We start from the raw sequence: 22,988 nt of genomic DNA, 5'->3' as shown, positions 1-22,988 counted from the left end.
AATAAAGGCATGCTGTCTACCTACAACTACAAAAAAAATTTGTTTTTAAATAATAATTTTTAAAAAAGGCTACCAACACCAAATGCCAGCTGAGGCTATGAAGCATTCGAAACTTTCATTCTTTGTTGGTGAGGATACAAAGCTACAATTACTATGGGAAAAGCCTAGGCACAGTTTCTTATAAAGTTAAATGTTCGACCACTTTTGATCCAGTGATTGTACTTGTAAATAATTACGTATGAAAAAAGAAAATATATATCCAGAAGTCTTACATAAGAATTTCACAGCAGCTTTATTCAACGGCAGCCAGGACAGGAAACAATCCAAACGCCTGCTGACAGGAGAACAGACAAACTATGCAGTCACAGACTGGGACAAATCCTACTCAACTAAAAAGGATCAACTACTGTTAAAACAGCAATGCCGACTTTCTGCTGAGCTAACAGAACTGGGCGTGAGAGCACACACTGCGAGAGGTCAGGTAGTCTGAGTTTCTTGGAGGGAATAAACAGCCACAGCTGTCTGGGATGGGAGTGGGGGACTGAAAAGGGACATGAGGAGACTTTCTAGGATGACACTGACCACGTGGGATGTCTGTTGGCCAAGACTGTACAGGTGAGTTACATACACCTTATGTATGCAAATTTTACCTTGAAAAGGAAAAAGAACGGTTGGGGCTATGGCAGTAGCTGATTAGAGTACTTGCTTAGCATGTACCAGACACTGCAAAAAAACAAAAAACCAAACCTGTAGGCACTTGGACGGCGTCGGCACGCAGCAATGCACTAGGGCAGATCACTGGCTTTCTGAGCAGCAAACATGAATATTGGAGTTGCCCACAGTGAAGCGAATCCAGATACCCGTGTAATGAACAGCTGGGGTGTGGCTGACACATGCGTTGGGAGTTGGCTTGCTTCACATTGTCTTACTCAGCATTCCCTTCTTCAGTGTTCCAGTTGCTTGGACCTTAATAAATACTATACATAATCTGGGGATGTATGTATTTTTGCATGCAGTGAAAGGAACACCTTTGAAACTCCTGGCCAAGGTAAAGCAAGGCTCCTAACTCATTGGGAACAACTGGACTATGGAGTACAGTTTACATCTTCACAGAAGTTTTTCACAATTTCTCCAATAATTCTATATTTTCTGGCAAGTTTCTATACGAAGTATGATCCAACTCTCTTCACCCTAAATACAGCTTCTCTTCTGAGTGTGCTTATTCCCAAAATGCCACAACTACACGGTGTTCGGATCTTTGGAATTGATAAGTATTGAAATGTTTTAAAACTGAACAAAATTTTTACAGCTACTGGGTTTCCTGTAAGGAAGGAGTAGTTAGTAAACTGCACTGTTTCTGTGATAATGTGAAATGAGAGGTATCTACATCAGAGGACCAATTGCTGGTTCTTCATATGCTGTGAAGTGCAGAATTCTACTAAACGATACCTGTTTAATACATCTGGTATATTTTTGAAGAAAGGCTTTTTAGGTAGGCTGGGCAGGTCCAGCTTATAAGTTAATGGTAGTACAGTGAGGATGTAGTATATAAATCCAAGGGAGTAAGGTATTTGTAAGAAACTAGGACCAGCTTAAATATAATGATGGGCATGACATAAGGAAAAGAAAATTTCCAGTCATTCAGTGACAGTTTAGGCAGACTTAACATAAACCAGAATCATCTCTATAAGTTTATTATAGATTCTTTTTATTACCATATATATTTCTCTTATATATAAGAGGATATATACCTTCTTTTTATGTTCCTAAAGGAATGTGGATGCGATTTAGTGACTTGACTTGGGAAACATTATGCCCCAAGTCTAGATCTGCTGGCTGCAGTGTGCTGGTGTGCCAGTGTGCCCCGGGCATGGAAGAACACTGGGAGACAGCTGCAAAGCAAGTAATCTCTCTAGACCTTGGTTCCCTAATCCAGAAGATGGCAACAACAGCATCTTGCTTTAAGGACTACAGTAGGGATTAAATGCCACTGATAGACAAGTCACCTGGTGCTGCTGGTGGCACCAGACTCGGTGAGCAACTGCCATGATCTTCACTGCTACTGCTAGTATCATTTCTCTTCAATGTTCAAAATCGTCTCCAAGCCCTCTGACCCTGCCTCACCTGCCAAGGAAGAGCTGGTTTGTATCACAAGCTGCGTTGCTGCTGCATGCGCCACGGGCACATTCCTTCATTATTTCATATGACCCCACAACCACCTTACGAGGTGGATGCTGTGTTCCTCTTTTGCATAAGTAAGGAAACCAGGGCACAGAGAAATCAAGAACTGTGCAAGCGGGGCTGGGGAGATAGCTCAGTCGGTAGAGTGCTTGCCTTGTAAGCACAAGGCCCTGGGTTTGATCCCCAGCACCCCCCCCCCAAAAAAAAAAAAAAGAACTGTGCAAGGTCCCAAAACTAAAGCCCAGGAGCAGCAGGGCTGCTGGCTCTGCTCTCAAGTGGGAGCCCTCTGCTGGCCAAGCTTAGTAGGCTGCTGAGCCTCCTGCTTCAGGGCACAGAGACCCACCAAGATCTTGAGTAGGGGTCTTGAAAGTATTTCTACAGGAAAAATGCAGAATAAAGTCATTGCCAAAGACAGACTCTCCTTAACTGTATACTTTGGGTGAGTACAGGTGGGAGAAAATTGTGAAAACAAGAAAGGGAAACGAGGAAGCCTTGGCCTTGCTGCAGGCCAGAGGCCGGGAGCTAACTCACCTCTGCGGAACACAGAGCCCGTCTCCAGAGCTGCCAGGCCCCGCCTCAGATGGGACAAGGTACCCTCCATCAGTCTGATCTTACCTGAACTTCATGTCAGCAAAGATTTTGGCAAAAGCCATTAATTTCTATTTCAATTCAAGCAGAAGGCAATGAGTGGAAGGAAAGCTGGAGGGGTCAGGAGCAGAGGCAGCTGAATGGCAGCTCATTTTGCCTGAGTGACGCCATCGTGTGACCTTCCTCAGGCAAGCTTCACCTTCCCAAACCACCCACGCAACTGCAAGGTGACTTTGCAGACTCATTTAGACAATGAGAAGTAGAACAGAAGTGAATGGTTAAAACAACTTTGAAATCATTCTTCAAGTAGGCAAGACTGAATTCTTTGATAACGATGATAGATACTCCAGAAAGATACTCCCATGTAAAAGCTAGAAGTATTATTTTCATGGTTGAAAACAAAAACCAGGGCTAGGGCTAGGGCTCAGTGGTAGAGCACTTGCCTAGCATTCAGGAAACCCTGGGTTCCAACCCCAGCACCACAAAAACAAAGAAACAGCACTGAACTCAGACAAAGTATCCGTCACACTGGAACATTCAACAAACACAATTTATTAGCAATCTCATCCTTAGAGATGACACCAAATGCAGAAGAAACTAGCGATTCCTCTTCCCATCTAAATGAGAAATACTTTGAGAAAAGAAGCTGTGATCAGTGAGTAGTCCCAGATTTTCTACAGTTGACTCCTTAGTTGTCTTGCTATTTCGTCGTACTGGGAACTGAGCTGCATCCCCAGTCCGTTTTTTATTTTGAGACAGGGTCTTAATTGCCCAAACTTGCAGTTCTCCTGTCTCAGCCTCCCGAGTAACTGGGATTACAGGTGTGTGCCAATGTCCCTGGCTCCTGTATTTTTTTGTCTGCCTGTTCTGACTTATTTTTTTACTTTTTATGTTGAAACTATTTTAGACTTTCAGAAGTGGTGCAAAGATAATATGGAGTCACTTTACCCAATTTGTGTAACTTTTATCCAGACTGAAAAACTGATATTGGTACAAGACTATTGCTTCAACTTAAGGTCTCCCCCGTTTTCCTACCAATGTCTTTTCTCTTCCAGGATCTAGGATGCCACCCTGCAATTAAGTTATGTCCCCTTGAGTCAACTCCAATCTATAGTAGTTCCTCAGTCTTGTTGCTCATTGCCATGACAGTCCTGAGTGCTGGGGAAGGTGTGTGGAATGTCCCTCAATCTGGGCTTCTCTGCTGTGCTCTCATGGTTAAACTGGGAGTGGAATTATGGCCTTGGGGAGCAAGCACCCCAAGGTGGCATAGCCTTTCCATCCTGGTCCATCGTGTTGCTGTCTTAACACTGATGATGACTTGGACCATTCAGTCACAGTGGAACCTGCCAGGTTTCTCACTGTGACACTACTGTTTGTTCCTTTCTATCTTCTATTCTTTAGAAGCAAGTCGCTAAGTCCAACAAACACTCAAGAGAAGGAAGGAAGCCCTACCTTCTGGAGGAAGGGATATTAAACAATTTGGGGACCTCTGTTAGAACTTCCACAGTAATTAACAAACACTAGCTAGTGTATATTATTGACAGCAACACAGAGTTGGTAAAATTAAAAACTGCAAAGTTTTTACCATAAAGAAATGACAAATGTTTGAGCAAACAGTTATATCTGACCTGATTTAAACATTACACAATGTGCCAGGCGTGGAGGTACACACCTGTAATCCCAGCAGGTTGGGAGGCTGAAGTACGAGGACTGAGAGTTCAAGGCCAGCTTCAGCAACTTAGCAAGACCCTGTCTCAAAATAAACTATAAAAAATGGTCTGGGGATGTTGCTCAGTGGTTAAGTGCCCCAGGTTCAATCCCAGGTACCAAAAAAAAAAAATTTTTTTTTAAATTACACAATGTATATGTGTATCAAAACATTATATGGGGGGCTAGGGCTGTGACTCAATGGTAGGGCTCTTGCCTGGCATGTGTGAGGTACTGGGTTCCATTCTCTGCACCACATATAAATTAATTAATTAATTTTAAAAAATTACATGGGGCACTGGGGTTGTGGCTCAGTGGTAGAGCACTCACCTTGCATGTGTGAGGCACTGGGTTCAATTCTCAACAACATATATAAACAAATAAAGTAAAGGTCCATCAACAACTAAAAAATTTTTTTTAATTTTTCTTTAAAAAAATTACACCCCATTAATATTTATAATTTTTATGTTTTGTATATGAGCTTAAAAATAAATTTAATTTTAGAAACAAAGTATCTGGGGCAAATAATATTTTAGGGCTATACAGAAATCCTGTTTCTCAGGCTGGGGTTGTAGCTCAGTGGCAGAGCACTAGCCTAGCACGTGTGAGGCACTGGGTTCGATTCTCAGCACCACATATAAATAAATAAAAAGAAAAGTCCACCAACAACTAAAAAAAAAAAAAAAAATTAAAAAGAAATCCTATTTCTCTTCATAATTTCATCCACTAATTTGACATACATCAGACTGTAATAATTTAACATATGACAATAGTAACAGGGCCTGGGGTTGTGACTCAGTGGTAGAGCACTCACCTGGCACAAGTGAGGCCCTGGGTTGCATTCTCAGCACCACATAAAAATAAAATAAAATAAAGGTATTGTGTCCACCTACAACTAAAAAACATAAAAAATAATAATAATAGTAATAAACATGTGATAATGAACATGTAATTATTTCTGTAGTCAGAAATAATTTAACTTTTCCCCAGAAATGGTTTCTGACTGCAGAAGTCATTACATATACATTTTTTTTTTATTTTTTAGTTGTTTATGGACCTTTTATTTAATTTTATGTGGTGCTGAGGATCAAACCCGTGCCTCACACATGCTAGGCAAGCACTCTACCACTAAACCACAACCCCAGACCTCATTACATGTGCATTCTAACGATGATTCTCTGTTTCCCTCATTCCTCCTACATGTGTTAACTGGAATTCTTCTGTGAGGAAGAATTATTTCTTCATCACCATTTATTTACCCCCTCATTTAATTTTATCAGTATGCACTCATGGCTACTTGAACAGAGATAGGAAGGGGCAGGAAGGAGAGGCCAGGCCCAGACACAAATGGGTTGGCACACGCACTACCTAGAAGCATCGGTACCCAATACCGAGAGCACACCCAGTGTCCAGGTCTTAGTTTCTAAATACCTTCCTCCAGTTAACAAAACCAGAGCTCCTCAGAGAAATGGCAGGTTCTAAGGCTAGAGCAAGGAAAATGCAAAAGGAGACCACAAATCCTTGTAGTGCCAAAAAATATTAAAAGAAAGATAAAAGGATAGGTCATGTCAAAACAATACTCCCTGTTGCCAGAGCAGAACAATTTGAGCAAATAATAATGAGAGAAAGGGGATTCCAGTATAACTAGGGTTTTAAGACATACAACAAGCCAAGCACAATGGCACACACCTGTAATTCCAGCAGCTCGAGAGGCTGAGACAGGAAGATCTCGAGTTCAAAGCCAGTCTCAGCAATGGTGAGGCACTAAGCAACTCAGTGAGACCCTGTCTCTAAATAAAATACAAAATAGGGCTGGGGATGTGGCTCAGTGGTACGGTGCCCCTGAGTTCAATCCCTGGTACCTGCCTCCACCCCACCCCGCAAAAAGACATACATCAAGAGCAAATCAGAACTCACAAAATGAAACTTAAAGTCCAGTTTTCCTTGTGTTTGGACTATACAGGTTTGGCACATAATGGATACCTGCCGAAACTAAAATTCAGCACTAGGCCACAACATGGGGTCTGTACAGCTGCACAGCACAAAATACCAGCCACTTCCACACTCGGCATTACGAAAATGGATTTAACCCCCACTGTGAGCTGTGAGGCTCTGAGAGGGCAGAAACTTAATCTGGCTATGGAGATTAGAGGGGGGCCTTCGGGAGGTGGTCAGATCAGCAAGGGCCTACTCCTCAGAATTGTCAACCTTCTCCAACAGAAACCTTCCTAAAATGCGTTACACATGTCTGTCTTCCCAAGGGCACCTGTGTGACCAAGTATGGCCTCTCTGCGGAGCAATCGTGGGAGTGCTCTGGGGGCAGTGAAGAGTCAGGATCTGGCTTTGGTAAAATGTGGATTCAAGGCTAGAGGCGGACACCTAGTGACAAGGTCAGGTTACCTCATATCTAAGCACCTCCCCTGGTGTGCAAAGCAAGAATAACAGCTTCCTGGGCCAGAGGTCACCAGGGTGAACTGTTACTCTCAACCCCCTCTAGTTAGAGTGGCTGGCAACACTCCTCTTCTGATCTGAGAAATAACTTTTCATACTTAGGGTCTGAAATCAAGGTCTTCAGAAGGTTCTGCATCAATATGGGGAAATAATTATGCTTTTAAAAATCCTTTGGCTCTTTAGAGACTTAAATTACTTTGATACTTCCTCACTTGAACAGTCTCCTGGTGGCACCCGTTTTTGACTCATTATAGTGTACGCTGAGAAGCTGGCCAGCTCCGAGACCATAGGAGGCTGCTCTGGTGGAAGAGGTCAGGGCTGTTCTCCATGGAAGCAGTCTCACACTAGTTCCCTCCCCACCAACCGCAGCTCACCTCTCCCAGGAAAGAAGTTTCTCTACCCCTACCTGAAAATTAGTTCTCATTGTGTACAAATGATTCACGAGTAACTAAATTGCAATTGTAACTAAACTGTAACCTCTAATGCTTCTAGACTAAGGTCATACAACTGTTTAAGTGAGTCATTGCTCTTACAACTTAAATCTTGAAGCCATTCATCATTGATATTATTGTAAACCTGGACAGGAGGAAAGACCAGCATAATAACCGGCACATCGGCCCAGAACCCTCAGTGTCCAAGGAATTGACGACTTATTTACTACTAAACGAACAGTTTTCCTAGGACACGAGACTGCCCTCAACGCAAGCCTGCGCCAGCACTGGGTGGCGGGTCTCAGGTGCCTACCTTTCGAAGTGCTGCTTCATTTGCTTACAAGCGTAGTAGTTTCCATCTCTCAGGCACTGCATTTTCATGACTTCAGAAAACGTTCCCTCACCTATTTTGCCAATTGCTTTATAGTCTGTAAGTAAAAATAATTATAAAAATCACATTTTACGTGCAGGTTTTATATTCATTTTATATTCCATGCAGCATACTTTCATCATGTAATTTAACAGCACAGGCTGAGGTCAGCTCCGTTTCCAGTAAGGTCGTGCTCCCAGGACATGCAGCCCGCATCTTGCTCTCCCTTGAAGGACAGGAGCCGCAGCCCCGGATCCTGGACAGAGGCACCACTACCCTGCAAGATCTGGAAAGCAGTGAGCTGCTCAGTGAGTGGGCAGGGACGTGGACCTTGGCACTGCACAGGTGTCACATCGCTGCCACCACCAGCACCACTGAGCATTCTTCTGAATTTCGCCCTCCCTGGTCCTAGGGAGGCCCAGCTCATCTGCAACAGTTTTGTGCAATAATCACAAGTCCTGATTTTCTGAAAGCTACCAGCAAGTGCTTCTGGCTTTGTTGCCGCCACCAGCCCAGCCCTGACAATGGTTCACTAAGCTACATACCTTCCTACTTGAAACGTCCAGAGTAGTTTGTTTTCCTACCAAACCCTGACAGCGTGGGGTGCTGCTGTAAACAAAACCTCAGCTCCTCTGGCCCTGGCTTGGCTGCCAGGAGGCAGAGCACAGGCAGGAGGGTCAGAGAGCTGGGGAGCCCACAACAAGATGCCCACAATGATCAACTGCCTGCAACAGCCACTGCCTTTCATGGACCAAGCAAGTGCCACAGCCTGCTGGCCCAGAGGGTGATGGGAAGAGTCAGAGGATTCTACGGACTGCCTTCACAAGGGATTCCAAGAACATACGGCACAGGCAAGAACTGCAACTTGTCAAGGAGAGATGGAAGCAATGAGACAGGTCCCTAGTGCAGAAGCCCCAACTGGGTCGCAAATGTTTCTACATCCCAAATAACAGGAGAACAAGTCTGCAAAAAACCTTGGCAGAGGACAGTCTGTGCACCACTGTGGAAGAAATGGCCCAACCTCAGGGCTGGGCTGTGGCTCAGGAGTAGAGGCTTGCCAGTGTGCACGAGGCCCCGGTTTCCATGCCCAGAACCACAGGGGAGGAAAAGGCTAGCCATGAGAAAGATGTCGGGAATACAGTCACTGCCCCCCACTCCACTGTCCTCCGGCATCTAGTTCAGAGAGCTCCCAGAAACACAAAAGCAAGGCCACAAAGACATCAGGCAGGCTAGAAAGCCAGGTCTCAAAAAGACCTTGGAGGAGGAGCCTCTGAGGCTTGAGCTGCACTGCTGCAGAAAACAAGCCTGGACTAGGAAAGCCCTTGACCTTCAGGCCCCGTCTGCACCAGGACAAAGTAGGCTATAAAACCATGCAGCTGTAGGCGGGCTTAGTGGTGCATGCCTGTAACCTCTCCCACTCAGGAGGCTGGAGCAGGAAGGTTGTTAAGTTCCAGGCCAGGCTCAGCAACTTTGTGAGACCCTGCCTCAGAAATTTATTTATATATTTATATAGATAGATAGATTTTTTTTTTTAAGGGTTCAAGATGTAGCTTAAGGGTAGAGCACCTCTGGGTTCAAGAACCACTTAAAAAAAAAAAACACTTAAAAAAAATTCTGTAAACTCCCTTTCACTGCAGAAAGTATAAACTAGTATAGTCTTTTAGGAGAACAATTTGACATTATCTATAAATCTTTTTAAGATGTGCATACCCTGGGGCTGGGGCTGTGGCTTAGTGGCAGAGCCCTTGCCTAACATGTGTGAGGCACTGGATTCCATCCTCAGCACCACTTAAAAATAAATAAAATAAGTAAAAAAATATATATATATGTATACATATATTTATATATACATTTTTAATATACATATATATATATTTTTTTTTGTATTTTAGGTGTTGGGGATTGAACCTGGAGGTGCTTTATCTCTGAGCTACATCCCCAGTTACTTTGAGACAGGGTCTTGCTAAGTGGCTTGGAGAGCCTCACCAAGTTGCTAAGGCTGGCCTCAAACTTGTGATTCTCTTACCTCAGCATTCCAAGTCACTTGGGAGTACAGGTATATACCACTTCACCCATCAATGATAGACTTTTGAGAAGAGTATTTACAAGATTTCACATTAAAAGATTGCTATTTAAAAAAGTAACTTTATGAGAATTCAATCTACCTAAGTTTTTTTGTTTTTCTGAACATGTTAGTATTTGTCTGAGATTTTTTCCTACTTGCAAGTTACTAATTAAAATGCTATTATTTCATGGGTGCCAGTAAAAGATGCAAGCCTCTTGAATGGGAGACAAAGGACTTTACTATTCATGGTACAGAAAAGTGTGTGTATTGATCCATTTTCCATGCCTACAACCAAATACCTGAGGCAGGTTAACTTTATAAATAAAAGAGGTTTATTTGGCTTATGGTCCTAGAAGGTCAAGGATTTGTATCTGGTGATGGCCTTCTTGCAAGAAGAGTCCTGAGGCAGCACAGGTAATCAGAGAGAGAGAGAGAGAGAGAGAGAGAGAGAGAGAGAGAGAGAGAGAGAGAGAGAGAGAGAGAGAGAGAGAGAGAGAGACTGTGAACACATACATGTGAATCTGGTCTCTCTGTTCTTATAAAGCTAACAATATTCAATCACTTTCCAAAGGCTCCCTCCCAACACTATAATCTGATTAAGTAGATTAAGTATCTACCCTCTTCTTTTTTTTTTTTTTTGGGGGGGGGGGGTTACCGGGGATTGAACTCAGGGGCACTGTACCCCTGAGCCACATCCCCAGCCCTATTTTGTATTTTATTTAGAGACAGGGTCTCACTGAGTTGCTTAGCGCCTCACTTTTGCTAAGGTTGGCTTTGAACTCGAGATCCTCCTTGAGTGTCTGCCTCAGTGTCTGGAGCCACTGGAATTACAGGCATGCACCACCATGCCCGGTTCTCTACCCTCTTAGTACCTCACAATGCAGATTAACTTCTAACACATGAAGCCTTGGAGAGTTCCAGGGCATATCACAACAGCAATATGTGAGCACCAGCACATATGCATTGCTTTCTCCTGCCCCAGAGTCCCATGGAGATGCATGAGGGGCCTGGATGACACCTGGACAAGCAATGGATTGATTCAGAAGAGAGGAATCCAGGGCTAAAGATCCAGAACTTTGTGAAAAAGGGTCAACCACCATAGCAAGCAGCAACCGGAATACAAACGTTGCGACCTGGCACTGGTGAAGAAAAGCTGGGAGTCAGGCCTGACAGCAAACTGCCTCTCCCCAAGTTCATCAGCGTTAACACACACTGACCAACTTAACTAGTGCAGGTAAGTTGGTAAGATCATTCTTACTTCCAAATGTGCACACCTCTAATCCCAGAGGCTGACGTAGGCAGATCTCAAGTTCAAGGCCAGCCTCAGCAATTTAGCCAGGCCTCAAGCAATTTAGTGAGACCTTGTCTCCAAATAAAAAATAAAAAGGGATAGGGATGTGGCTCAGTGGTTAAATGCCCCTGGGCTCAATCCCCAGTACAAAAAAAACAACAAAAATGTTCACATATTGATTTTAAAACCACTTTCCAATCTTATCAAAATAACAATTCTCAGTGCACACATTCCTATGTCACAGTTTTGGGCCACACAAGATAAGAAAATCCTATTTGTAAACACGTATTTGTAGAAAGTAGAAAAATACTGTTTCCCCAAAACAGAATCTAAATGTGCTATTGTGGCTCAAAATCCTATAGGCCAGTACCAGATTGAAGTAACTGCCGTAGAGGAAGACAGGGTCTGGAACTGCAGCGAACGACAGCTGCACAGTGACTCCTACAGAGGGGACCAAAGCAAAACCTGAAATTCACACCCAAGGCTACTTTCCAAGCATGAGTTCTGAGAAGGACATAAAAACCTGGAAAATGGGTACTGGTTGAATGACAAAAAGCTTCATCCCTGTTCTAACTCCTGGAACCTGTGACTATGGCCACATGCAAATAAGAGTCCTTGCAGAAGGACCTTGAGATGAAAACAGTCTAGATTACCCATGTGGACCTAAATGCAAGGATACATGTCCTTGGAAGAGACACACAGAAGTGTGAGGCCAGCCAATAATCCCAGCGATTTGGGAGGCTGAGGCAGGAGGATTGTGACTTCAAGGCCAGCCTGGGAATTTAAAGGGCAGGTATAGCTCTGGGGTGGAACACTTGTCTATCTAGCATGCACAATGCCCTGTGTTCAATCCCCAGAACCAAAAAAAATAGCAGTTGCCAGGAGCTGGGGGAGGGGCAATGGGTACAGTTACTGTCATGCAAGATGAAAAGGTTGCGGAGAGCTGCTGTAAACATATATAAAACATGCATGCACATATGCAGTTAGCAATACTGTAGACTTGAAATCCATTAAGAGAACAGATCTTGTGTTATATGCTTTTCATAATTTGAAAAACAGACACGCACAAGAAAGACACAGGAGCAGGTCCTACGGCAACAGAGACAGAGCCTGGAGGAGCCACAGGAAGCTGGGCGCCAGGAAGACCCAACACAAGAGCCTCCTGCAGGAGGGAGCTGTCCCCTGCAGACACCTTGACAGTGGGCACAAGCCCCCAGCAGTGAGAGCACATGCTGCTGCTTCACACCACCCCACTGGTGATGGCCTGTGGTGACAGCCTCAGAAGACTAACAGAGAACACACTGGCATTTTTTTTAATCTAAGAAAAATATTAATTTTTTCGTTAAAGGAAAGGGACTTTCTAAGCATCCCAATTTTAGAAGTCACTCAGACTTTTTTTTAAATTTTTTTTTGTTGTAGATGGACATGACACCCGTATTTATTTTTATGTGGTGCTAAGGATCGAACCCAGTGCCTCACCCACACTAGGCAAGCGCTCTGCCACTGAACCACAGCCCCAGCCCCAGAAAAGACTTGGGTCCATCAAAATAAAATACAACTTTAAAGTAAAATAAGTGGGAAAGCAAATGGTACCATAGCTCTCCTGACAGAAATGGAAGAGAGAATTTGCTGCCTACATTTTAACTAAGTCCCAGAGCCTCTCTAAAACGGGGAATTTCTCATTAAGTCCTAAAATCAGGAAGAAGGACTCTAGGTAACCACTAAAAGTTTCTTCAAAACAAAACCACTACAAGGCAGACTCGAGCGTGACTTGCCTAACCCCTCCTACTAGCCGAGGAACAGCTGCTGCGCTGGAACATCACCACCATTTCCCCTTCTCTCAGATGGATGGACCTGGAAAGGCCAGAAATCCCACTACAAGATCACAGTCTACCACGTGCAGAAGAGAATCCGCCCACGGCCGCTCTGCTTAGAGTCATCTGCTTGCAGGTCAAAGGCCAGTCTGTGGCAGGTGTCCAAGAAACACACTGCAGGAGTATCTACCATGCCCTGGAAGGTTCTGAGTGGCTCCCGTCACACCAAAAACGCGATGAGCATGATGAGCACTGCTCTCTTCCCGGACTCGGGAACTTCAGCAAGTGCTAGGCAGAGGGAGCTCGCGTCCAGCCCCCAGCAAAAGCCCTGGACGCTCAACCGCTAATGCACTTCCCTGGTTGACCAGTCTATCCGTGTTGTCACAACTTGTTGCTAGGGAAATTCAGGGCATCCTGGGCGCCTCCGTGAAAGGGTACCTGTGCTTCATCAGGCTGAACTCCGTTTCCTCTGGACAAGGCCCCAGAGTCTTTTTCATCATAGTAAATCACAGCTGCGGGTCCCCCTAGCAAATCAAGGCATCCAGGGTGGTCCTGGCACAGCGGCTCCAATGGGATTATGCTGTACTTCAGCCTAAGTGGATGAAACATCCATAGTAAGGTGACTAAGTCATCGTGGACGACAGTGACAAGAACCACCTGAGGGAATACTAGCAACATCTATGCAACAGGCATTGTGCCCAGTACTACAGACAAGGATCAGTGAGACACAGTTCCCAGCCCTGAGGACTTAGAAGTATGTCCCTACACTTCCAATTTCAGGCCCTTTTTTAATAAAAGAGGAGGAGGCAGAGAGGAACACCAGGGCTTACCTAATGTTAAAGGTCAAACGACTGAGAACAAAGCATGCAATATAAACCTCGTGGTGCTCAGGGTTCTGATGCCAGGACAGACCGGGCACACCTTTGAGCAGGTCTTCCCTTGAGCAGGTACCCTGTCCTCCTGTGGCATGACCGCTCAGTCAGCTTTAGACCTTGTCCCTTAAGGCCATAATCTCCTGAAGGCAAAGTGTCCCGCCTGTTCTCTCTGCCTGTACACACTCAACAAAGGAACCAAGGAGCAGAGACCGGGCACATGCCATGAGACCTACTATTCCCACTCTCCGACGCTGACACCTGAATCACAAAATCACCACTACTGATGATTCAGCAGCCATCCTTTCTTTAGTCATCGCCATCTTCTTTTTTAAGTTGGGTGTTTCCAACTGCACAGAGTAATCTCTGCCTTCATTTCCCCTTTTCCCAGGTCAGACCATCTACATAAATCTAACAGCCAGACTAAAAGGACAAAGGGGATACGGTTACTGTAAGGATACTCTCTAAATTACCTTCTGAAAGCTTCAAAGGCCTCCAATCAATTCTCCTTGAAAATGTTTTTGCTACTTAGAAACCATGAAATGATACAGAATGCATTTCCGTTTCCTGACCACAGGGCCACTCTGTCTCTCAGGGGCACAACAGCATCAATGGCATGCAGGATCACGTCACACAATACACCAACAAGAACAAGGTAACGGACTGTTCCCAAAACAACTGGCTCAGCTAACAAGGCCCAGGAGAAATGCAGAATCTAAGAACCTTTCGCCCTGGTAGGAGGGATACATTTTGTGGCAAAAAGAACAGCAAAGCACAGATGCCAACTGCGCCACCCTCACAAGTAAACAGCACACCCATCTTGGTTTCTTACTTGGTAACCTTCAAACCTCCCTAGACAGTCAGTCCGTCAGTAACCAGTCCCTTTCCACTCCTAGATGAAACTGTGCTGGGTGACAATCTTGGGCCTTTCCCATTAGGCAGTCGTCCAACCAAAGAATCAACCGGACCAGCTCGCAAACCCCACCTGGAGCACACCCGCGAACTGAAGAGGAATAAAGCATCTCGAGACCTGGATATGGGAATGGAAAATGGAAAAGCCACGGCGTGGCAGGTTCTCCAAAGGCAAATCCACACTTAACACGTGGTCAGCCATTCTGTCCCTAGGAGTCTACCTGAGAGAGAGGAGAACATGCACCACCCAGAGCCTGGTGCCTAAATGCCCAGGCAGCCTCACTCATCATGGCCCAGAGACAGAAATGACTCAAGTGCTCACCACGTGGTGAACGGACAAACCCTGTGCCACCTTCACACGACCCACATAGAACCCAAACTGCAAACGCCACTACCACATGATGAATCACAAAAACGTCAGGCTAAATGGCAGAAGCCAGATTCAAAAGACCACATCTGGGCTGGGGAGATAGCTCAGTTGGTAGAGTACTTCACTTGTAAGCACAAGGCCCTGGGTTCAATCCCTAGCACTGCAAAAAACCACTTGCCACTACTAACTTTTATTAGATTTCTAGAAAGGCAACATTTAGCAAGGGAAAGCATATTGATGGTCTCTGGAGCCAGAAAGGGGAGGGGCCTGTTTCCAGGGCACAGGGACACTCTGAGCAAGGAGAGAGTTCTGCATCTTTTCTGTCTCCTTGCACCCAAACTCACCAAACTACGCATCAAGACAGACGAAAACACGCTACCACATGTGAACATACCTCCAGGAAAGCCGTCAGAATTGGGGGGTCACAACAAGGTGGGTCCTTCCCCACTACACCCTTAAATGCTGGTAGAAAGCTGAACGTAAAAATCAAACTAAATGAAGACGCAAGCACATATTTACCAGTTGTACAGTGGGGAATGGCCTTTAAGCAGAAGTTCAAAGAAGGAAGATCCAGACATGAGTCCACCACATGTTTTAATTCAAAAACTCACAAACAAAATGTCAAGACAATACACAATCTTAGAAAATATTTAAAAAAAAATAAAAAAAGAAAAAAGAAAATATTGTGACAAACGTACTTAATAACAGCTAATATATTTATTTATTTTAAAGGCCATTTACAAGGGCTGGGGTTGTGGCTCAGTGGCAGAGTGCTTGCCTAGCACCTGTGAGGCACTGGGTTCGATTCTCAGCACCACACATAAATAAATAAAATAAAGGTCCATCGACAACTAAAAAAAGATTTACAAATAAGAGTAGGACTGCCCCATGAGAACATGGACAAAAAGGCATAAGACGGTATACTTAGGTAGGACAGACAAGAAAAACGTGTAGTTTTCAAAAATAGAAAGTTTTTTAATAAGAGAGCTTTCCACCCACCACTGCCAAAGGTCTGCCACAAACACCTGCACTCAACAGTGCCACAGCTGGCAGGAAAGCCATGTGGCGGTGTGCAGACCTTCATGGTCCCTGGCAGTCTCAGGGCCCCTGGGATGGGGATGTGTGCTGACTCACCTGCCGCGGCCTCATCCCTGCACTGCATGTGTATTCTACTAGACAATCGCTGTAAGCATGAGTAGAAGAGATATTAGAAAAGAATCCAGAGCCCTTCATCCTGCACGTCCACCCCAAGGAGATACCCTAACCAAGACACAAACAGGGGCATCTTAGTGTCACAGTAGCAGGAATGCTAGAAACTTAAATATCTGGTAACAAGGAGAGGATCCAATAAATCATAGAACAGACACCAACTGAAATATTATATTGCCATTAACAATGGTGCTCTCAAATAATACTTAATAAACAGGAAAATGTTCAGCCAGCCATGATTTAACATTAAGTGAAATAAAAGGATGACAATGATCATTCACATATGTGCACAGAAAGAATGGACATGAATATGTAAAGTAAAAATATTGTAAAAATATGTTAATATGTAAATATGTAAAAAACTACATATATATGTGACACTGAAGATGATTTTAATTTTCTTCATTGTACTTTTCTATCTTGTTTAATGTTTAAATGTCTATAAAGATGGGCACTTCAAAAATTTTAAGAAATTAATGAGCCTGTGGTTGTACACAATGTAGATTCACACCATTCATGTAATCATACATATATACAGGGTAATAATGTCTGTCTCAGTTTACTATCTTTCCTTCCCTAACTTCCTTCCCCTCCATTTTCCTCTACACCATCCAAAGTTCCTTCATTCTTCTCTTCCCCCACCACTGCCATCCCCCAATTTGGGGTTTTTGTATAAGGAATAAGTGTGTGTGTGTGTGTGTGTGTGTGTGTGTGTAGTAAATGTATATATACATACACAGAAAATATCCACAAAAATTACATCTAAGGAAATGTTAACCAGGACTCACTATGCATGTAGTGCAGGGTCTGGAGACCACCTTAAAATCTACTGATAGAATTTATTGCAAAGTCAGAACTGTTTTTACCTAATTTTGTCTTTCTTTCAAAAAAAAAAAAGAGGACTGGGGAGGTAGCTCAGTTGGTAGAGTGCTTGCCTTGTAAGCACAAAGCACAAGGCCGTGGGGTCAATCCCCAGCACCAAAAAAAAAAAAAAAAATACTAGTTGATGCAACTATTTATAAAAAACAGGAGGTAATACACCCACTAGGAAGGAGAGAATGGAAAGGAGTGAGATATCTTTCAACTTTGATTCTATGAAAATACTGGTATTTAAGAGACCGTTCAAACTTCATTGTAATTACAACAGGTAATTATTTTTAAATCTCTGTAATATTACAGCTAACCATTACTACAGAACATGTAATTTTTTTTTTCTCTTTTGGTAGGTGTGTTTGACTAAAAAAGTCCAAACAGAAGCTGGGTGCAATGGTGGCACACACCTGTAATCCCAGGAACTCTGGAGCCTGAGGTGGGACACTCACAAGTTTGAGGCCTGCCTAGGCAACTCAGTGAGACCCCGTCTCAAAATTTAAAAAATAAAATAAAAACAAAAAATAAAAAGGCTGGGGTGTAACTCGGTCATAGAACATCTCTGGATTTAATCCCCAGTAGCACAAACACACAAACATGGTTCACACAGGGAAAAAAACTGGTACTTCAATTTTTAGAGTACCAATGTATCCTTACTAGTTAAGGATAAACTTTAAAACACTTTTTTTTTGAGGTGGGTCTCAATATATTGCCCATACTGTGGCAAACTTGTGGGCTCAAGTGTCCTCCTGCCTCAACCTCCCTGAGTGTTAGGACTACAGGTGTGGGTCACCATGTAGGCAGCTTCTGGCTTCCACTTCCTCCTCTAGGGATACTCACCCAGAACTCAACTACCATGATGTGAGGAAGCCCAACCCACGTGGACAGACGTACTGTAGGGTTCTGGCTGGCAGCCCAGGCTCTAGTCCCAGTGAGCCATCAGCATCAACTGCCAGACAACGTATTGAGGAGACTTTCAAGATGACTTCAGTTCCAGCCACCATCTATCATGACTGCAAATTCATGAGACTCTCAGTGAGAGCTGCCTAGTTGAGTCTAAGCAACCCACAGAACCCAAAGAGAGAATGTGTTGTTAAATTCCTAAGTTTGGGTGATTTGCTTAGCAATGCATAACCAGAAGAGGGAAGAAAACCAGCATGAGAAAGAAAGGCCAGAAACTGGCCCAAAGCTGCCATGTCTGCTCAGTTTCATGAACTACACTGCATAACTACTTGCTTCCTGCTACACAAATCAAAGTATCCCTAAACACAGGAGCACTGCCCAGAAACAGTAAGAAAAAATACCTGGAAAATCCTAAAATAAGGAACAATATGACAATCTAGCATTCCCAGCTGTACTCTGATCACATGTTTCAGGTCCAATTTGCATCATTATTCACTTTTCCTGTTCATTATGCTTATATGATTTTGTCTCTGTGACTTCCTGTTCTGGAATGTTCTCCCCACTGTTAACTACTTGTAAAACATTTAATTCATGATCAGGTCTTAAAGCAGTGAGATGAGAGGTTGCATGAATTCTTGAACTGGATTTTAAGGTAGAAGAAAGAAAAGAAGAAGATGTCATCATTAGGCCAAGTAACTGAGACAACCATCTAGTTAAGCCAGGGTGGGGGCACACAACAGTAATCCCAACCACTCTGGAGTCTGAGGCAGGAGGATTGGAAGTTCCAGGTCAGCCTCTACAACACAACAAGACCCTGTCCCAAAATTCAAAAATTTTAAAAAGGTCTGGAGACATAGATCAGTGGTTATTATGCCTTTGGGGCATAATATATAAAATGCAAATTATATATGCATATTTTATATACTTATATATACATATGATTATATATTGTACTAACATTAGGGGTTTTTTTTGTTGTTTTTCTGGTACCAGGGATTGAACCCAAGGTGCTTAACCACGAACCACATCCCCAGTTCTTTTTATTTTTTTAATTTTTAGACAGGGTCTAAGTTGCTTAGGGCCTCTAGAAGTTGTGGAGACTGGTCTTGAACTTTGGATCTCCGGATTCAGCCTCGAGTTGGGATTACAGGCGTGCACCACCACACCCGCTAACATTAGTGTTGTTGTTGTTTTAAAGAGAGGGGTAGATACACATTTATACACACAGCACATAATTAGGAAATCGGAAAGAGACTCCACCTTTAGGAGTGAGGCACAAAGAGTCTATGAGGCAAAGATGGATTTAAATAAATCGTGCAGTTTACAGCACACACAAATTACCAAAAACCAGGTAGGACGCGATGCAGGTCTAACACAACCAAGGGAGGCCGACTTGCACGCGCCCCTGGTGACAACCAGGAACGACCACATCTGAGTAGCAGTGCTTACAAACTGCCCGGCCGGCGGCGCTCGGGCTGTCCACAAAGCACACGTCCAACCGTGGGCAGACTTTTCCTCTAGGATGACGCCCTCACTTTCTAATTTCGCTAAAAGGGGGCTTCGAAGTTCCTACGAATACCGCTGCCATGAAACCACTACCGCTTGACCCCAAAAATGAAGCCCACGCCCAGGTCCGGCGACTGCACGTCCCCGGCAGGGCGCCGGCTGCGAGCGCCCGGAGCCACGGCGAACGTTCAGGAACGGAACCCCCGGCGCGGCACCCAGACCCGCTCCCGCACCTCCGCCCGCACTTCCGACCGGCCCCGCCGGCGCCGCGGCGGGACGCGGCCCGGCCCTGCCGACCCACTCACTCTTCATCCTGCGCGCCGATGCCCGCGACAGCCCCCGGCCGACCCTGCGCGGAAAAGACAAGGGCAGGAAGGCGGGCGCCTGCCCTCCTCTCCCTGAGGCGGGGTCCTGCGCTGGGACCTCCGCGGTGGCCCCTCGCCCGAGAGCGTTAGGATCCGGCCGCCATATTGTATCCCCGTCACCCTGGCAACCGTCGGCCCTGACCGCCCCGAGGCGGAGCCCGCGCGTGCGCAGGAGCCCGCCCGCGTACGCGTGCGCAGTGCGGCGCGCCTCCTCCGCCTGGTTGCCTAGCGACCGCCGCCGCCTCTTCCAATTTAAAACCTCGCGGGCTGGCATCTTCGGCTGGCCTAGGCCCTCAGTGATTGGGTGGAAGAGATCCTGCAACGTTCACTGGCTCCCGAACTCTAACGCTAATGGACACCTTTTCTTTGCCGTCTCAGCCCACCGCGGAGCACCCACCCGTCTGGTCCGAGCGGCTGCCCGATACATTTGTACGTTTTTCTTTTTAAATTCAGCAAACGTTTGTTTTGCCAGCACTGCGCAGAACACGGATATAAGCAGCAGGGTAGACCCGCTTCCCGACTTCCGAAACGTGCATTCTGTGTAAAGCCGAGTGGGGTGCCCTGCGTGCGCGGCGACCCCCGCCCGGCACGGCGACAGGCGCAGAGCTCGGGCCGGCGCTGGCTCTACCCGCTCCCCTGTGTTCTCAGCGGAGAAGAAGAACGTGCCAGCTGAAGGAGCGGGAGAAGAAAGGAAGGAAGGAAAAGACAGACAGGGAATGTATGCAAGCTGAAATCCTTTCAAAGCTTTCCTCCATCCTAGTCTCTTTCCTCCTCCAAAAGGAGACTTCAAGGCAATAGTTGAGTGGCGTCTTTTCGGAATTTCTGTGTATGTACTAGGGCAATTTTTCCCGTAACTGAAAACTATAGGTAACTCTTACATATTCTCCTACAGTTGCTTTTTGCACTTAATATGTTATAGTCACTTTGGGTTCGTTTTGTTTCGGGTTCTGGGAATTGAACTAGGGGCACTTTACCACTGAGTTACGTCCCCGGACCTTTTTTTATTTTTATTTTTCATCTTGAGGCAGGATCTTGCTAAATTGCTGAGGCTTGCCTGAAACCCGTGGTCCTTCTGCCTCAGTCTCTGAAGTTACTGGAATTACAGACATGTGCCACTTGTGACTGCCTAGTCACCTTTCAATATTAGCACATAGAGAGCTGACCTATGCTTTTTAACAGGTGTGTAATATTACATGATTTCATTTTTTTCCCTAAATATGCTTCATTTTTCACAATTACAAACAAGACCAGAAAGTATCCTTGTACAAATCTTTAAACAACCATGTGATTGTTTCCATAGGAGCTGATAGGTTAAAAGGCATCCACAATTTAACTATAGAAAATCACCAGCAATATTCTGCCAACATATTAAAAAGTCTCTATACAAATTCCCTTTTCTCCATTCTTGCGTGGACACTATTATCTATAAGATTAAGAAACCGTTCAGAAAAAAATGATTTGGAACATACAATATTTTAATAATGGGGGGTGGGTATTGGGGATTGAACCCAGAGGCCCTCTACCAGTGAGCCACACTCCCAGCCCTTTTTAATTTGAGACAGGGTCTAGCTAAATTACTAAGGCAAGCCTTGAAATTGGTATCAGTTTCCCAAGTAGCTCAGATTAAAGGTATGTGCTACCACACCTGACTTAAATTTCTTTACGGTTAAAAAAAATTAGTAGTGTTAAAAACTGCATCCCAGTACCCCCTCCCCCTGAAAAAAATTATGCTGGGTATGGTGGCACATGCCTGTAATCCCAGGGGCTGGGGAGACTGAGACAGGAGGATCTAGTTCAAAGCCAGCCTCAGCAAAAGCAAGGCACTAAGCAATTCAGTGAGACCCTGCCTCTAAATAAAATACAAAATAGGGCTGGGGATGTGGCTCAGTGTTCCAGTGCCCCTGGGTTCAATCCCTGGCACCCCCTTAAAAAAAAAAAAAAAAAACCTATGGGAGGCCATCATTTTGGGTGGAGTTTCCACACTACCCTACAACAGACCAGACCAAACCAAAATGGAGTCACTCATGTTAAATACCACATAGTCAGACTGAAACTTTAGATCCCAAAACAGACTAGTTTTGCCCCAAAACAGGGGATTCCAGTCTACCCAAATCAGTTTGGCTTTCACTCCTGCCACTGCATAGTGGGAGCACCCATTCTGTTGTTCAATGGAGGCTTCACCAATTCTCAAATCTGGAACAAAAGCCAATTCAATGTATAATTAAGTATATTGTAATTTTATCTTTAGACACTAGAAAAATGTCAAAGGACAGCTGATGCAATGGCCCACACCTGTAATCCCAGGCTGAGGCAGGAAGATCAGAAGTCCCAGGCCAGCCTCAGCAACTTAGCAAGACCCTAAGAAACTTAATGAGACCCTGTCTCAAAAAAAAAAAAAAATTTAAAAAGGGGTGATGTGGCTCAATGGTTAAGTGCCCCAGTACCAAAATAATAATAATAATAATAATAATAATAATAATAGTAATGGTAATTGGAGGAGCTGGGGCTGTAGTTCAGTGGTAGAGCGCTTTCCTTGCCCATGCCACGCACTGGGTTCTACAGCATCCCATAAAAATAAATAAAGATATTGTGTCCACCTAGAACTAAAAATTATTTTTGGAAAAAATTTTAAAAATAGTAATTGGAAGCCACTGAAAAGCAGTAAGGAGTGTGGCGGGGGAGAATATACATACATGCCTTAAGGAAAGAAAGATTTAAGATCACCTGGTTTCTAGAATCAACAAATTTGTTGTAGCAAAATAGAAGCAACATCTGAAAAATTCTGTTTCTCTGTTTTTCTTTTGTATATCTAACAGTTTGACATGTACATGTTGTATAATGAAGCATTTTTGTTTCTGGGTTTATTTTTTGTTTTAATTTTTCCCCCCAGAATTGACAGCAGGAATTCATTTTTACTATTGGAAGTGTTCTGCTTTCTCCAACTGTGTGCCCCTGGATCCACAGTCAACACAAAGAAATGTAGGAAGAAAGTTGGAAGGTAGTTCAGGTAGTTCAAGGAAATTGTGCAGGAGATAGACATAAGAGGCCTGGCTGATGGAAGAGGGAAGAAAATCAGAGCATCA

At 44.4% G+C, this 22,988-nt stretch overlaps 1 protein-coding gene and 1 pseudogene across 7 annotated transcripts in view; one reads left to right on the top strand and one right to left on the bottom strand.

Moving 5' to 3' along the window:
* MOK (MOK protein kinase) overlaps positions 1 to 20,032 on the bottom strand; it is a 43,980-nt gene extending 23,948 nt beyond the window's left edge. For 5 of the 6 annotated variants that reach the window (XM_079130119.1, XM_079130113.1, XM_079130114.1 and 2 more), the window contains exons 1-2: positions 19,846 to 20,032; positions 7,672 to 7,786 (exon numbers count right to left, since the gene is read on the bottom strand). In XM_079130119.1, the coding sequence (XP_078986245.1) occupies positions 7,672 to 7,786; positions 19,846 to 19,852 (122 nt within the window). In that variant the 5' untranslated portion in view covers positions 19,853 to 20,032. Of the gene's footprint in view, positions 1 to 7,671; positions 7,787 to 19,845 lie in introns of those variants that run through there. The other variant, XM_079130117.1, reaches the window with a different exon arrangement.
* On the top strand, positions 749 to 1,751 carry LOC306655548 (ORM1-like protein 1; annotated as a pseudogene). Its single transcript has one exon. The product of its transcript is annotated as an ORM1-like protein 1 (transcript).
* Positions 20,033 to 22,988: the final 2,956 nt, after the last annotated feature.

Source organism: Sciurus vulgaris (genome assembly GCF_902686455.1).
Source record: "Sciurus vulgaris genome assembly, chromosome: 2".
Taxonomy (NCBI): Eukaryota; Metazoa; Chordata; class Mammalia; order Rodentia; family Sciuridae; genus Sciurus; species Sciurus vulgaris.
The sequence above is the reverse complement of the archived record's forward strand: the minus strand, read 5'-3'. Positions and strand labels throughout refer to the sequence as shown.